This window comes from Oncorhynchus clarkii, chromosome 31 (assembly GCF_045791955.1).
Source record: "Oncorhynchus clarkii lewisi isolate Uvic-CL-2024 chromosome 31, UVic_Ocla_1.0, whole genome shotgun sequence".
Lineage (NCBI taxonomy): Eukaryota > Metazoa > Chordata > Actinopteri > Salmoniformes > Salmonidae > Oncorhynchus > Oncorhynchus clarkii.
In genome coordinates this window covers 30,167,239-30,184,742 of record NC_092177.1, presented here as the reverse complement: position 1 = coordinate 30,184,742, position 17,504 = coordinate 30,167,239, and the positions used below count along the sequence as shown (strand labels likewise).

The 17,504-nt window shown below is 43.7% G+C and overlaps 1 protein-coding gene across 1 annotated transcript; it reads left to right on the top strand.

Annotated features, from left to right (window-relative positions):
* The first annotated feature begins 492 nt into the window (after window positions 1-492).
* LOC139390532 (acidic fibroblast growth factor intracellular-binding protein B-like) lies at window positions 493-16,798 on the top strand. The gene is made up of 11 exons (XM_071137707.1): window positions 493-886; window positions 9,557-9,641; window positions 9,763-9,961; window positions 10,187-10,313; window positions 12,562-12,662; window positions 12,766-12,899; window positions 13,055-13,163; window positions 13,347-13,410; window positions 13,694-13,780; window positions 14,075-14,172; window positions 15,754-16,798. Exons 2-11 carry the CDS (start codon window positions 9,557-9,559, stop codon window positions 15,821-15,823), a joined length of 1,074 nt encoding a protein of 357 aa, XP_070993808.1. The 5' UTR covers window positions 493-886; the 3' UTR covers window positions 15,824-16,798.
* Window positions 16,799-17,504: the final 706 nt, after the last annotated feature.

Below are 17,504 nucleotides of genomic sequence, written 5' to 3'. Positions count from 1 at the left end.
ATGTAAAAAAAAATGCACATAAATGCTTCATATTGTATAAAGGTCATGTTCACTGACTGATATTATCTTATATAATAAAACGTAGGCTATTAGATATCCTTAGCCTGTGTTAACCTCAGACCTTATTTTCGGCAATTATCCCAAAACCCTATTTTCCCCACTGGAATGGCTGAAGGAACCAGAGGTAAATAATTTCCGTTTTTTTAGGACTACAAGCTAGCGAGCTCATTGTGTCTATGGTAGACCCACCCCGTTAAATTGACCGGAACTGATAAAAACATGTTATGGTAAACAGCCAACCATCTTTGGCTATACTCATAGAGATAGATAGAGGACTCATCTTAGTATGTGTGCCATTATAGCGTTTGTGACAGCATGAGCAGATCCATTGAGGCAATCTCCATTTTGAAGTAGTTAATTTTCTTCTTCACGATTGGCCGGTCCCTTCTGATGACCCAGCCAATGAAGTTGGAAGACCCGCCCAGCTGACTCAATTAAAATGGTGGAAGCCCTCAATGGCGCTGCCCATACGAAATGGGCCACTAGACGCTTCTATCATTCTCTATGGGCTATACCAAACATACTTATCTGGCTATATAACGATACTTCCTGTAAAGGCACAATAAAGTGTTGTTCACAGGTATTTTCTTCCGTTTATTTTTTCGAAAAAAGGCTTCGTTACAGCATTAGCAACGGATGGCAATGTCTCCATAGTTTATAGGAGCTTATTATCCGTTATGTTTTTAGATAATAATGAATTATCTAGCTAGCAACGTTAGCTAACGGTAGTATACCAGTTCTGGACAGCCGGGATTATTACTCATCCTAGTTAAAACGCGTAGCTATATTATAACAGTCTAGAATATTGGAACCTTAATTTAAAAAGGTAAGTATCATCTTGTTTAGTCAGATAATGTATACAGTTAATGTAACTAACTAACTAACAAGTAACTAACGTTAGTAAAACATTGACTTTTTAGTACAGTGCAGGAAACCTGACGTTGAATTCTACGTCGGGGAGAAATTAGCATTTTAATCAGGAAAGTCTCCCCTCACAACCTCTACAAACCAGAATGTTGAATAAAAATATATTTAAAAGTACTTTACCGGTTGTCCATACGGTTGGTCTTTTTAGCGTGTAGGAATGTATAATTACAAACTTTTGAAAGCGCTGGTAATTTATTGCATTCAGATTTCTATCACCTGAAGCATGTGCAGAACCATGTAAACACGAGCTCAGCAAGTATGCACGAGTCACCTGCATGTATTTTGTATCTTGTGCACATGCTTCAGGTGATAGAAATCTGAAGGCACTAGCAGGATTTTGAAAAGTTTATGTGATTATACTTTCCCCATGGATATACACTCATTGGCCAGTTTATTGGGTACATCACCCCCTTCATGAAAATATCTCCCACAGACAGTGAGTCACCTGGCCATGGCTGGCACCATATATATTGAACATTTTATTTAACTAGGAAAATCAGGGCCAATTGTGCGCTGCCCTATGGGACTCCCAATCACAGCCAGTTGTGATACAGCCCGGGATTGATCCAGTGCCTTAGACCGCTGCGCCACTCAGGAGCACTATATAAAGCAGGCAGACCGGCCTCCTGGGCTGTTTGCATGACAGTGTCTATGGTTTACTGAGAATGGTGCAACAGTCCTGTGGGCGAAACGGATTGTTGATGAGAGAGGTCGAAGGAGAATGGCAAGAATCGTGCAAGCTAATAACGGCGCAGAACGACATCTCGGAATGCACAACTCGTTGGTCCTTGTCACGGATGGGCTATTGCAGCAGACGGCCACACCGGTTTCCACTCCTATCAGCTAAAAAAAAACAGAAGAAGCGGCTATAGTGGTCATGATGAATCCTGGTTCCTGTTGCATCATGCTGGTGGCAGTCAGGATTTGGCGTAAGCAGTGTGAGTCCATGGCTCCATCCTTCCTGGTGTCAACCGTGGTGGTGTGGGGAATGTTTTCCTGGCACATGTTAAGTCCCTTGATACCAAATGAGCATCGTTTGAATGCCATACCTTGTAGAATCCATGCTCCAAATAATTCAGGCTGTTCTGGAGGCAAAGGGGGGCCCGACCCGGTACGGACAAATGCCAAAGAACGTTAAAATGTAATTTTATTCAACATTCTGGCTTGTAGAGGTTGTGAGAGAGAACTTTCCTGATTAAAATGCTCATTTCTGCCTGACATCGAATTTAATGCAAATCAATGTCGGGTTTCCAGACAAAATCTAGGCTTACAAAGGAGTCGTTGAATATGGCAATTTTCCTTTAAATTCAAGAAGCAGCCATTCAACTTGCCATTAACCAGCTTTTCAAGCTTAATAATATCAAAATACGTTCAGTACTTACCAAAGAATGGAGTTTTGCTGAGAAACTGTCGTCAATTGTGCCGTTCCGGCCTGTATGTACTCCCAAAAAGGTCTAAATAAAAAGTTACATGCAACCGACAACATGCCATGTCTGGAACGAATCTATTTTTTTTGAGTAAGTGCAATTGCGTCAAATCCACCTATTCTGCACCTGTTGCAATATTATTGGAATTAAAATACACTAAATAAAGCCTATCTAGAAATATACAATCACTGTAAAAACGTACCCTATATTGTTACTTAATCTACTTACATTAAATATTATTGCATCCATGTATCGCGGGTGAAACAACAGATTGATATGATGTTCATACTGTTGTAGGTGATCAAATCAATGACCTTTCCTACTGCTGGATCAGCCGAGAGGTGCACACTTGCTTAAAAACAATATTTAGATTATTTCCAGACAAGGCATTTTTCCGGGTTGCATGTAACTTTTTCTATTTAGATGTTTTTTGGGGGTACAGTGCCTTGCGAAAGTATTCGGCCCCCTTGAACTTTGCGACCTTTTGCCACATTTCAGGCTTCAAACATAAAGATATAAAACTGTATTTTTTTTGTGAAGAATCAACAACAAGTGGGACACAATCATGAAGTGGAACGACATTTATTGGATATTTCAAACTTTTTTAACAAATCAAAAACTGAAAAATTGGGCGTGCAAAATTATTCAGCCCCTTTACTTTCAGTGCAGCAAACTCTCTCCAGAAGTTCAGTGAGGATCTCTGAATGATCCAATGTTGACCTAAATGACTAATGATGATAAATACAATCCACCTGTGTGTAATCAAGTCTCCGTATAAATGCACCTGCACTGTGATAGTCTCAGAGGTCCGTCAAAAGCGCAGAGAGCATCATGAAGAACAAGGAACACACCAGGCAGGTCCGAGATACTGTTGTGAAGCCGGATTTGGATACAAAAAGATTTCCCAAGCTTTAAACATCCCAAGGAGCACTGTGCAAGCGATAATATTGAAGTGGAAGGAGTATCAGACCACTGCAAATCTACCAAGACCTGGCCGTCCCTCTAAACTTTCAGCTCATACAAGGAGAAGACTGATCAGAGATGCAGCCAAGAGGCCCATGATCACTCTGGATGAACTGCAGAGATCTACAGCTGAGGTGGGAGACTGTTCATAGGACAACAATCAGTCGTATATTGCACAAATCTGGCCTTTATGGAAGAGTGGCAAGAAGAAAGCCATTTCTTAAAGATATCCATAAAAAGTGTTGTTTAAAGTTTGCCACAAGCCACCTGGGAGACACACCAAACATGTGGAAGAAGGTGCTCTGGTCAGATGAAACCAAAATTGAACTTTTTGGCAACAATGCAAAACGTTATGTTTGGCGTAAAAGCAACACAGCTGAACACACCATCCCCACTGTCAAACATGGTGGTGGCAGCATCATGGTTTGGGCCTGCTTTTCTTCAGCAGGGACAGGGAAGATGGTTAAAATTGATGGGAAGATGGATGGAGCCAATTACAGGACCATTCTGGAAGAAAACCTGATGGAGTCTGCAAAAGACCTGAGACTGGGATGGAGATTTGTCTTCCAACAAGACAATGATCCAAAACATAAAGCAAAATCTACAATGGAATGGTTCAAAAATAAACCTATCCAGGTGTTAGAATGGCCAAGTCAAAGTCCAGACCTGAATCCAATCGAGAATCTGTGGAAAGAACTGAAAACTGCTGTTCACAAATGCTCTCCATCCAACCTCACTGAGCTCGAGCTGTTTTGCAAGGAGGAATGGGAAAAAATGTCAGTCTCTCGATGTGCAAAACTGATAGAGACATACCCCAAGCGACTTACAGCTGTAATCGCAGCAAAAGGTGGCGCTACAAAGTATTAACTTAAGGGGGCTGAATAATTTTGCACGCCCAATTTTTCAGTTTTTGATTTGTTAAAAAAGTTTGAAAAATCCAAAAAATGTCGTTCCACTTCATGATTGTGTCCCACTTGTTGTTGATTCTTCACAAAAAAATACAGTTTTATATCTTTATGTTTGAAGCCTGAAATGTGGCAAAAGGTTGCAAAGTTCAAGGGGGCCGAATACTTTCGCAAAGGCACTGTACCGACCGGAATGGCAGTAATGACGATAGTTGTCTGTATTTTGACATTTATTAAGCTTGAAAAGCTTGTTAATGGCAAGTTGAATGGCTGCTTCTTGGGCCAAAAGAGAATCTCCATATTCAACGTCTCCTGTAAACCCAGATGTTGGTTCAGTTGCAGAGTAGCTATGTACAGTGCATTCAGAAAGTATTCAGACCCCTTGATTTCCCCCCCCCCCCACATTTTGTTACTTTTAAAGCCTTATTCTAAAATTGATTGAATATATACACTGCTCAAAAAGATAAAGGGAACACTAAAATAACACATCCTAGATCTGAATGAATGAAATATTCTTATTAAATACTTTTTTCTTTACATAGTTAAATGTGCTGACAACAAAATCACACAAAAAATGATAAATGGAAATCAAATTTATCAACCCATGGAGGTCTGGATTTGGAGTCACACTCAAAATTAAAGTGGAAAACCACACTACAGGCTGATCCAACTTTGATGTAATGTCCTTAAAAACAAGTCAAAATGAGGCTCAGTAGTGTGTGGCCTCCACGTGCCTGTATGACCTCCCTACAACGCCTGGGCATACTCCTGATGAGGTGGCAGATTGTCTCCTGAGTGATCTCCTCCCAGACCTGGACTAAAGCATCCGCCAACTCCTGGACAGTCTGGTGCAACGTGGCGTTGGTGGATGGAGCGAGACATGATGTCCCAGATGTGCTCAATTGGATTCAGGTCTGGGGAACGGGCGGGCCAGTCCATAGCATCAATGCCTTCCTCTTGCAGGAACTGCTGACACACTCCAGCCACATGAGGTCTAGCATTGTCTTTTGCGTTAGGAGGAACTCAGGGCCAACCGCACCAGCAAATGGTCTCACAAGGGGTCTGAGGATCTCATCTCGGTACCTAATGGCAGTCAGGCTACCTCTGGCGAGCACATGGAGGGCTGTGCGGCCCCCCAAAGAAATGCCACCCCACACCATGACTGACCCACCGCCAAACCGGTCATGCTGGAGGATGTTGCAGGCAGCAGAACGTTCTCCACGGCGTCTCCAGACTCTGTCACGTCTGTCACATGTGCTCAATGTGAACCTGCTTTCATCTGTGAATAGCACAGGGCGCCAGTGGTGAATTTGCCAATCTTGGTGTTCTCTGGCAAATGCCAAACATCCTGCACGGTGTTGGGCTGTAAGCACAACCCCCACCTGTGGACGTCGGGCCCTCATACCACCCTCATGGAGTCTGTTTCTGACCGTTTGAGCAGACACATGCACATTTGTGGCCTGCTGGAGGTCATTTTGCAGGGCTCTGGCAGTGCTCCTCCTGCTCCTCCTTGCACAAAGGCGGAGGTAGTGGTCCTGCTGCTGGGTTGTTGCCCTCCTACGGCCTCCTCCACGTCTCCTGATGTACTGGCCTGTCTCCTGGTAGCGCCTCCATGCTCTGGACACTACGCTGACAGACACAGCAAACCTTCTTGCCACAGCTCGCATTGATGTGCCATCCTGGATGAGCTGCACTACCTGAGCCACTTGTGTGGGTTGTAGACTCCGTCTCATGCTACCACTAGAGTAAAAGCACCGCCAACATTCAAAAGTGACCAAAACATCAGCCAGGAAGCATAGGAACTGAGAAATGGTCTGTGGTTACCACCTGCAGAACCACTCCTTTATTGGGGGTGTCTTGCTAATTGCCTATAATTTCCACCTGTTGTCTATTCCATTTGCACAACAGCATGTGACATTTATTGTCAGTCAGTGTTGCTTCCTAAGTGGACAGTTTAAATTCACAGAAGTGTGATTGACTTGGAGTTACATTGTGTTGTTTAAGTGTTCCCTTTATTTTTTTGAGCAGTGTATATATTTTTCATAAATCTACACACTAACCCATAAAGATAAAGCGAAAACAGGTTTTTAGGATTTTTTTGCGAAATTATTAAAAATGAAAAACATAAGTATTCAGACCTTTTGCTATGAGACTCGAAATTGAGCTCAGGTGCATCCTGTTTCCATTGATCATCCTTGAGATATTTCTACAACTTGATTGTAGTCCACCTGTGGTAAATTCAAATTAATCAAATCAAATTATATTTGTCATATGCGCTGAATACAACAGATTCACCTTACAGTGAAATGCTAACTTACAAGCCCTAAACCAACAATGCAGTTTTAAGAAAATACTGTAAAAAAAGAGATTAGAATAACAAATAATTAAAGAGCAACAGTAAATAACAATAGCAGGGCTATATACAGGAGGTACTGGTACAGAGTCAATGTGAGGGTAATTGAGGTAATATCTACATGTAGGTAGAGTTATTTAAGTGACTATGCATACATAATAACAGAGTAGTAGCAGCATCGTGGGGGGCGGGGGGCATAGTCTGGGTAGCCATTTGATTAGATGTTCAGGAGTCTTATGGCTTGGGGGTAGAAGCGGTTTAGAAGCCTTTTGGACCTAGACTTGGAGCTCCGGTACTGCTTGCCGTGCGGTAGCAGAGATAACAGTTTATGACAGGGGTGGCTGGAGTCTTTGACAAGTTTTAGGGCCTTCCTCTGACACCACCTGGTATAGAGGTCCTGGATGGCAGGAAGTTTGGCCCTGGTGTAGTACTGGGCCGTACGCACTACCCTCTGTAGTGCCTTGCGGTTGGAAGCCGAGCAGTTGCCATACCAGTGATGCAACCCGTCCGGATGTTCTCGATGGTGCAGCTGTTAAACCTTTTGAAGACCTGAAGACCCATGCCAAATCTTTTCAGTCTCCTGAGGGGGAATACGTTTTGTCGTGCCCTCTTTACGACTGTCTTGGTGGCCAGGCCATGCAGTCATGAGTGAACAGGGAGTACAGGAGGGGACTGAGCAAGCACCCCTGAGGGGCCCCTGTGTTGAGGATCAGTGTGACGAATGTGTTGTTACCTACCCTTACCACCTGGGGGCGGCCCATCAGGAAGTCCAGGATCCAGTTGCAGAGGGAGGTGTTTAGTCCCAGGGTCATTAGCTTAGTGATGAGCTTTGAGGGCACTATGGTGTTGAACACTGAGCTGTAGTCAATGAAGAGCATTCTCACATAGGTGTTCCTTTTGTCCAGGTGTGAAAGGGGCATTGTGGTTGCAATAGAGATTGCATCATCTGTGGATCGGTTGGGGCGGTATGGAAATTGGAGTGGGTCTAGGTTTTCTGGGATAATGGTATTGATGTGAGCCATGATCAGCCTTTCAAAGCATTTCATGGCTACAGACGTGAGTGCTATGGGTCGGTAGTCATTTGGGCAGGTTACCTTAGTGTTCTTGGGCACAGGGACTATGGTGGGCTGCTTGAAACATGTTGGTATTACAGACTCAGACGGGGAGAGGTTAAAGATGTCAGTGAAGACACTTGCCAGTTGGTCAGCGTATGCTCGGAGTACACGTCCTGGCAATCCGTCTGACCCTGTGGCCTTGTGAATGTTGACCTGTTTAAAGGTATTACTCACATTGGCTGCGGAGAGCGTAATCACACAGTTGTCCGGAAAAACTGATACTCTCATGCATGTTTCAGTGTTATTTGCCTCCAAGCGAGCATAGAAGTGATTTGGCTCATCTGGTAGGGTTGTGTCACTGGGCAGCTCCCGGCTGTGATTCCCTTTGTAGTCTGTAATAGTTTGCAAGCCCTGCCACATCCGACGAGCGTCGGAGCCGCTGTAGTACAATTTGATCTTAGTCCTGTATTGATGCTTTGCCTGTTTGATGGTTCGTCGGTGGGCATAGCGAGATATCTTATAAGCTTACAGGCTAGTCCCACTCCTTGAAAGCGGCAGCTCTACCCTTTAGCTCAGTGCGAATGTTGCCTGTAATCCATGGCTTCTGGTTGGGGTATGTACGTACAGTCACTGTGGGGACGATGTCATCGATGCACTTATTGATGAAGCCAGTGACTAATGTGGTGTACTCTTCAATGCCACCGGAAGAATCCCGGAACATATTCCAGTCTGTGCTAGCAAAGCAGTTCTGTAGTTTAGCATCTGCGTCATCTGACCACTTTACAGAGCCAGTCACTGGTGCTTCCTGTTTTAATTTTTGCTTGTAAACAGCTATCAGGAGGATAGAATTATGGTTAGGTTTAAAGCCCCCCCCCCCCCCCCCCCCCCGGTTACATATTTAACATACTGAGAGAAATTTGGTAAAACTGATTTTAGTTTCCCTGCATCAAAGTCCTCGGCCACTAGGAGTGCCGCCTCTGGATGAGCGTTTTCCTGTTTGCTTATGGCGGTATACAGCTCATTGAGTGTGGTTTTAGTGCCAGCATCGGTCTGTGGTGGTTTGTAGACCGCTACAAAAAATACAGATGACAACTCTCTAGGTTGATAGTGTGGTCTACAGCTTATCATGAGATACTCTACCTCGTGCAAGCAAAACTTCAAGACTTCCTTAGATATCGTGCACAAGCTGTTGTTTACAAATATGCATAGGCCCCCGCCTTGTGTCTTACCAGAGGCTGCTGTTCTATCCTGCCGATGGAGTGTATAACCCACCAGCTGTATGTTATTAATGTCGTCGTTAAGCTCCGATTTGGTGAAACATAAGATAGTACAGTTTTTAATGTCCCGTTGGTAGGATATATGTGCTTTCAGTTCATCCCATTTATTTTCCAGGGATTGAACGTTAGCTAACAGTACTGATGGCAAAGGCAGATTAGCCACTTCGCCTGATCCTCACAAGGCACACCGATCTCTTTCCGCAAAATCTCAGTTTCTTTCTCCAGCGAATGATGAGGGCCTGTTCGGGTGTTTGGAGTATATCCTTCCCATCCGACTCATGAAATAAAAATGATTTGTCCAATTCGAGGTGAGTAATCGCTGTTCTTATGTCCAGAAGCTCTCTTCGGTCATAAGAGATGGTAGCAGCAACATTATGTACAAAATACGTTTATTTTCTTCCCTTTGTCATTATGGGATATTGTGTTTAGATAGGAAAAGGCTGTAATGTAACCAAATGTGGAAACAGTCTAAGAGTCTATATACTTTCCTGAATGCACTCTAAGTGGTGAATAATATTCCACAGGTATTGTGACAAGTGAAATGAAAACGTTGACGCTTTAAAACCATATTTGTCTTGTTTCCACTTAGATGTCAGTGGAACTCGATGTGTTTGTGGGTAACACCACCATTATGGATGAGGAAGTCTATCAGTTCTGGCTGGATGGTTACACAGGTATTGGCCACAACATTCACCAACTCCCACACATACTAGACACAGTCATCCGTAAAAAAATACTTAATCGATATCTCTAACATAAACCTTGAATTCTGTTTCCTTTCTGCCCCATCCTCAGTGAATGATGCAGTGAAGGTTCGTATGGAGGGAGGGGTATTGGAGGAGTGTGAGGCCAGTGCTGAGGTTTTGCGCAGTGACACCATGGACCAGTACAGAACCTTCCAGATGTGTGAGCGCCTCCTGCACAGCCCCGCCAAACTGGCCAATCAGCTGCTGTTCCAGATCCCACCTCATCGCCAAGCCATGCTCATAGAGAGGTGCTCCATCTCCTGAAACACTTTTTAACGTCTTATCTTTCTCTGCCTTAAACGTCACCTAATCTGTTTCCCTCTCGCCCCTCTCCTCCCTCTCGCCCCTCTCCTCCTCCCTCTTGCCCCTCTCCTCCCTCTCGCCCCTCTCCTCCCTCTCGCCCCTCTACTCCCTCTCGCCCCTCTACTCCCTCTCGCCCCTCTTCTCCCTCTCGCCTCTCTCTTTCTGTAAAGGTACTATACGTTCGATGGCGTGTTTGTACGAGAGGTTCTTGGGAAGAAACTCTCAAAGGGGACCAAGAAGGACCTGGATGATGTCAGTGCAAAGACTGGTGTCACACTGAAGAGCTGCAGGCGGCAGGTAGCAGAAACCTCAGCGAGACATCTCCATTAACAATGACTACATCACGGACCTGTAACATGTCCCAAGGGGAAAATTGTCTTAGACACACAGTACTGCTGTATACAAAATACACTGTACATCAATTGCTTCTTGTTTAGCCACATACAGTCCCAGTCAAAAGTTTGGACACACCTACTCATTCAAGGGTTTTTCTTTATATTTACTATTTTCTACATTGTGGAATAATAGTGAAAACATCAGAACTATATGTGCTACTGAAATAGCACATATGGAATATTGTAGTAACCAAAAACAGTGTTAAACAAATCAAAATATATTTGAGATTCTTCAAAGAAGCCACCCTTTGCCTTGATGACAGCTTTGCACACTCTTGGCATTCTCTCAACCATCTTCAACTGAAATGCTTTTCCAACAGTCTTGAAGGAGTTCCCACATATGCTGAGCATTTGTTGGCTGCTTTTCCTTCACTCTGCGGTCCAACTCATCCTAAACCATCTCAATTATGGTGATTGTGGAGGCCAGGTCATCTGATGCAGCACTCCATCACTCTCCTTCTTGGTCAATATCCCTTACACAGCCTGAAGGTGTGTTGGGTCATTGTCTTGTTGAAAAACAAATGATAGTCCTACTAAGCACAAACCAGATGGGATGGTGTATTGCTGCAGAATGCTGTGGTACCCATGCTGGTTAAGTGTGCCTTGAATTCTAAATAAATCACAGAAGTTTCACCAGCAAAGCACACCCACACCATCAGACCTCCTCCTCCATGCTTCACAGTGGGAACTACACACTCAGAGATCACCTGTTAACCTACTCTGCGTCTCACAAGGCGGTTGAAACCAAAAATCTCAAATCAGACCAAAGGACAGATTTCCACCGGTCTAATGTCCATTGCTCGTTTCTTGGCCCAAGCAAGTCTCTTCTTCTTTTTTTCTTTTTTTTTCTCTCTCCAATTTCGTGATGTCCAATTGGTTGTTACAGTCTTGTTTCATTGTTGCAACTTCCCTATGGACTCGGGAGAGACGAAGGTCGAGAGCCGTGCGTCCTCCGAAACAACCCAACCAAGCCGAACTGCTTCTTGACACAATGCCCACTTAACCCGGAAGCCAGCCGCACCAATGTGTCAGAGGAAATACCATACATCTGGCGACCGGGTCAGCGTGCACTGTGCCCGCCCCGCCACAGGAGTCAATAGTGCGCGATGGGACAAGGACATCCCTGCCAAACCCTCCCCTAACCCGTACGACACTGGGCCAATTGTGCGCCGCCCCGTGGGTCTTCTGGTTGCGGCCGGCTGCGACAGACCCTGGACTCTTAACCCAGAATCTCTAGTGGCATAGCTAGCCTTAGACCACTGGGGAGGTCCAAGTCTCTTCTTCTTATTGGTTTCCTTTAGTAGGGGTTTCTTTGCACTCTGAAGCATTTATTTGGGCTGCAATTTCTGAGGCAGGTAACTCTAATGAACTTATCCTCTGCAGTGGAGGTATCTCTGGGTCTTCCTTTCCTATGGCGGTCCTCATGAGAGCCAGTTTCCTCATAGGCTTGATTGTTTTTGCAACTGCACTTGAAGAAACTTTCAAAGTTCTTTACATTTTCCGAATTGACTGACCTTCATGTAATGATGGACTGTTGTTTGTCTTTGCTTATTTGAGTTATTCTTGCCATAATATTGACTTGGTCTTTAACCAAATAGGGCTGTCTTCTGTATACCACCCCTACCTTGTCACAACACGACTGATTGGCTCAAATGCATTTAGAAGGAAAACAATTCCACAAATGAACTTTTAACGAGGCACACCTGTTAATTGAAATGCATTCCAGGTGACTACCTCATGAAGCTGGTTGAGAGAATGCCAAAAGTGTGCAAAGCTGTCATCAAGGCAAAGGGTGGCTGCTTTGAAGAAACTCAAAAATAAAATCTATTTAGGTTTGTTTAACACTTTTTTTTTTTTTTTGGGGGGGGGGGTTATTTCATAGTTTTGATGTTGTCACTATTATTCTACAATGTAGAACATATTAATGATAAAGAAAAACCCTTGAATTAGTAGGTGTCAACTTTTGACTGGTACTGTACGCCACTCACAGAATAAGGGAATATGCTAACTCAGCTCAACATTAGTGAGACCGTCCTGCCTGTACAGATTATATGAGCTACAGAGCTCGAGACACTGTAGTTCTAAGACCAAATGCCACTGTTTTTCACATGCACACTAAACCTTTTCTGAATGATCCCCTTTTCTCCCAGTTTGATAACTTCAAGCGTGTATTCAAAGTTGTGGAGGAACTGAAAGGACCCCTGGTGGAAAACATTCGTCAGCACTTCCTTCTCTCTGACAAGCTGGCCAGGTAAAAGTAGAATTTACTATTCAATTTGATATAATCTTGTCATTTATTTTGTACACTTAGACCTCTTAAAAAAAAAAAACTCCCCTGCATCTCCTCTTCTCAGGGATTACGCTGCCATTGTTTTCTTTGCCAACAATCGCTTTGAGACGGGGAAGAAGAAGCTGCATTATCTTACATTCCAGGACTTTGCCTTCTGTGCAGGGCAGCTCATCAGCAACTGGACCGTGGGAGCATTGGGTGAGTCCCTAATCAATTGACCTGCAGTTGTGCACTGCAATCATTCCCGAGTCCTTATGAGCATTAATTGGAGTTATATATATTTTTTTTTTACTGTCACAGCACTGTTACCTAATACGGCAATATCAGATGTCTGAAGTAGTTTGTCTTCTCAGATAACATGGTGGAAGACATGGACGTGGATCTTGAGAAGGAGTTCTTACAAGATCTAAAGGAACTGAAGATTTTAATTACTGACAAGGATCTGCTGGACCAGCACAAGAGGCATGAGTGTGGTCCATTAGTTATTGATTGCCTGATATAGTTTCCTGTCAATAATTCACTTTTTTCTTTCTCTCCGTATTTTTTTGTGTATATTGTATGCGTTTTAATATTATGAATGACAATATTCAGTAGTATCCCTCATGCCCTTGCTCCTGTTTCTCTCATTCCCTCCGCCCCACTCAGTTTGGTGTGCACGGCTCTCCGGGGGAAGACCAAAGCATTTAATGAGATGGAAGCCAACTTCAAGGTGAGTGACGACACATGCTTGTGTTAACCAACAGGACTGCTAACGCTTCAACAGACCACACAGTTTCATAGAAGGTGATGTCCAGTCCCGCCTACTACAAAAATCTGTAAATCAGTCCATAGAAAGTGTGGTTACCATGGTTATATGGGGTCAAATGTGCACATCAATTGTCTTATTCAAACAGTTCACTTGAGTTGAATTATTTCTAAACTGCCGTATCAAAAACCTTTTCAAATTATTTGATAATTATTTGAAACAAACTCTACTCTCTCTTCATCCATAGAATCTCTCCAGAGGCCTTGTCAACATCGCTGCCAAATTAACCAACACGAAAGACGTCAGAGACTTCTTTATTGATCTGGTGGAAAAGGTATGTAAGTAAATCATTAGTAATATACATTAGTGAATGTTTTTAGTCAGAATATTCAACTCTGGCTCTGGCTTATCAGGCCAATAAGGTCTATAGACTTTTGTGCCACCCATGAGACTGGTGTAATCCCTCTGTTTCTCTCTCTCTCTCTCTCTCTCTCTCTCTCTCTCTCTCTCTCTCACTCACTCACTCACTCACTCACTCACTCACTCACTCACTCACTCACTCACTCACTCACTCACTCACTCACTCACTCACTCACTCACTCACTCACTCACTCACACACACACACAGTTTATTGAGCCGTGCCGGTCAGACAAATGGACAGCAGGAGACATGAGGCTCTACCTCACTCACTACACTAACTCTGCACACATTCTTGACACATTCAAGTGAGTAACATATTACCTTTGTATATGCAATGTATGTATAACATGGACATCCCTTCAAATGAGTGGATTTGGCTTTTTCAGCCACACCTGTTGCTGACAGGTGTATAAAATCGAGCACACAGCCATGCAATCTCTATAGACAAACATTGCTTTACTGAAGAGCTCAGTGACTTTCAACATGGCACCGTAATAGAATGGCACCGTAATAGAATGCCACCAAGTCAGTTTGTCAGTTGTATGCCCTGCTAGAGCTTCCCCGGTCAACTGTAAGTGCTGTTATTGTGAAGTGGAAACGTCTAGGAGCAACAACGGCTCAGCCGCGAAGTGGTAGGCCACACAAGCTCACAGAACGGGGCCACCGAGTGCTGAAGCGAGTAGTTCCAAACTGCCTCTGGAAGCAACGTCAGCACAAGAACTGTTCATCTGGAGCTTAATTAAATGGATTTCCATGGCCGAGCAGCCGCACACAAGCCTAAGATCACCATGTGCAATGCCAAGCGTCGGCTGGAGTGGCGTAAAGCTCGCTGCCATTGGACTCTGGAGCAGTGAAAATGTGTTCTCTGGAGTGATGAATCACGCTTCACCATCTGGCAGTCCGACAGACAAATCTGCCAGGAGAACGCTACCGGCCCGAATGCATAGTGCTGTAAAGTTTAGAGGAGGATGAATAATGTTCTGGTGCTGTTTTTCATGGTTCAGGTGCCGGGGGAAGACACTACAGCATAAAATGACATTCTAGACGACTTTGTGCTTCCAACTTTGTGGCAACAGTTTTGGGCAGGCCCTTTCCTGTTTCAGCATGACAATGCCCCCGTGCACAAAGTGTGGTCCATACAGAAATAGGTTGTTCGAGATCGGTGTGGAAGAACTTGACTGGCCTGCAGAGAACCCATGACCTTATCCCAAAGGTGATCGATGGAGTTAAATTGGAACGCTGACGTCAGTGCCCGACCTCACGAATGCTCTTGTGGCTGAATGGAGGCAAGTCGCTGCAGCAATGTTCCAACATCTAGTGGAAAGCCTTCCCAGAAAAGTGGCGGCTGTTGTGGCAGAAAAGGGAGGACCAACTACATATTAATGCCCATGATTTTGGAATGAGATGTTCGACGAGCAGGTGTCCACAGACTTTTGGTCATGTAGTGTATTATGCTGCCTGGCATGCATTAAGGGCCTGACCGTTTTTAGTGTGTGCTTGCAAAATGTATGTATTTCATATCCCAGTTGTCACCAGTGGGTGTCACTGCATCTCTCTCCATGTGACTTAAACTATAGTTACCTTGTTTCTCGCACAGCCACTCTGGAATGTGGTTAACAGTTTACACAACCCTGCACCACGACACACTCAACAAATACATATTTATCAGACAACCATATTATAATAGGCCTCTCATTAAACTGAATAAGCAAAGATCGCTCCATATTATGGAACTTGGCCAGCTCTCATAATGAGAATTTGTCTTGAGTTTTACACGTTCCACATATCTCTCTCTCTCTCTCTCTCTCTCTCTCTCTCTCTCTCTCTCTCTCTCTCTCTCTCTCTCTCTCTCTCTCTCTCTCTCTCTCTCTCTCTCTCTCTCTCAGACACCAGGTAGTGTGGGACAGGTACATGGGAGTGATCAAAAGCTGCATCCTCAAAATGTACCATGACTGAGATGTTGCCTCGCTCAACTTCCTGTCCTCTTTATATCCGAGTCATGTTGTCTTTTTTTCTTTCTCCTCTCTGCAGTCGTCATATAAATCCTCTGTCAGATGTTTTCCTCCAATCCTAGTGCCCACATTTCTCCTTTCTTTGTCTTTCTGCTGTTTTGTTTACTTTCCTTCCTCCCTCTTTTCACTCTCACTCCTTGGTCTGTTCTGACACCCTACTCTGCAATGTCATCTTGCATATCATATCATCTGTGTTGTGTACTGAACAACAATATAAACGCAACATGTAAAGTGTTTGTCTCAAATTTTGTGCACAAATTTGTTTACATCCCTGTTAGTGAGCTTTTTTCCTTTGCCAGATAATTAATCCACCTGACAGGTGTGGCATATCAATAAGCTGATTAAACAGTATGATAATTACATAGGTGCACCTTGTGCTGGGGACAATAAAAGGTGCCGTTTGTCACACAACACAATGCCACAGATGTTAAGTTTTGAGGGAGTGTGCAATTGGCATGCTGACTGCAGGAATGTCCAACAGAGCTATTTCCAGAGAATTAGATGTTAATTTCTCTACCATAAGCCGCCTCTAACCGGCCTCACAACTGCAGACCACGTGTAACCACGCCAGCCCAGGACCTCAACATCCGGCTTCTTCACCTGCGGCATCGTCTGAGGAGGGGTAGGGGGTGTGCTGAGGATTATTTCTTTCTTTAATAAAGCCCTTTTGTGGGGGAAAACTCATTCTGATTGGCTTGGCCTGGCTCCTGAGTGGGTGGACCTAGCTCCCAAGTGGGTGGGCCTATGCCCACTCATGGCTGTGCCCCTGCCCAGTCATGTGAAATCCGTAGATTGGGGCCTAATGAATTCAATTCAATTGACTGATTTCCTTCTATGAACTAATACTCAGTAAAATCATTGAAATTGTGGCATTTATATTTTTGCTAGGTATAAATAAAGTCAACTCATTTTATACTGACGGTCTCTTGGCCCTGATTGTATTGCAGATATTGAGGGTGTGTGTTTGTGCGTATGCTGTGAGTGCTTGTTTATGTTAGAATGTCAGATGCAAATTACTCTGATTTTAAAAACTGACTGCAGATGTAGGGGTTGAGACCAGTTTGGTCCAATATAACACTTAGATATTTCACAGCTTGAACATGCCAAGAAAGTGGCTAGAATCTCATCCCAGCGTGGATGAATATGGGTGAAGACAGACTATTTTGGAATACATCTGCATAGTAAATTAAACCTGAGTGGATTATATTATGAGAAGCCAGTAGTAAACTGTGTGTCTATGTGTGGCCACTGGGGTTTGGGTAAGAGCAGCTGTCACACCCCCCCCACACACATCAATATCTCTTATTGTTATCTGTATTTCTTGAAACTGCACTGTTGGTTAGGGGTTCATAAGTAAGCATTTCACTGTGACGAATAAAATTTGATTTTGATTTGATTTGAAACCTTGATTAAGTAGGTATAATGGTACTGCTCATATCCATGTGAATTATGGATTTGCACTTCAGCAAAAACGTAATATCTATAAATTATAACTAACATGGACACTAAGATAATAATATTGTAAAAAGGAAGAACATATTTCACTGTTTGTATACAGTAGTAGAGCTGTCCCGGAGTACACAGCTTTCATGTAATTGTCAAAGGAAATGTGTTGCAAAAGTATT

Excerpts from the sequence above, each read along its gene's own strand:
- LOC139390532 (XM_071137707.1), top strand. The coding sequence starts at position 9,557 with ATGTCAGTGGAACTCGATGTGTTTGTGGGTAACACCACCATTATGGAT. Across the intron at positions 9,642-9,762 it reads CTGGCTGGATGGTTACACAG|TGAATGATGCAGTGAAGGTT; the intron begins GTATTGGCCACA and ends CCCCATCCTCAG. Across the intron at positions 12,663-12,765 it reads CTCTCTGACAAGCTGGCCAG|GGATTACGCTGCCATTGTTT; the intron begins GTAAAAGTAGAA and ends TCCTCTTCTCAG.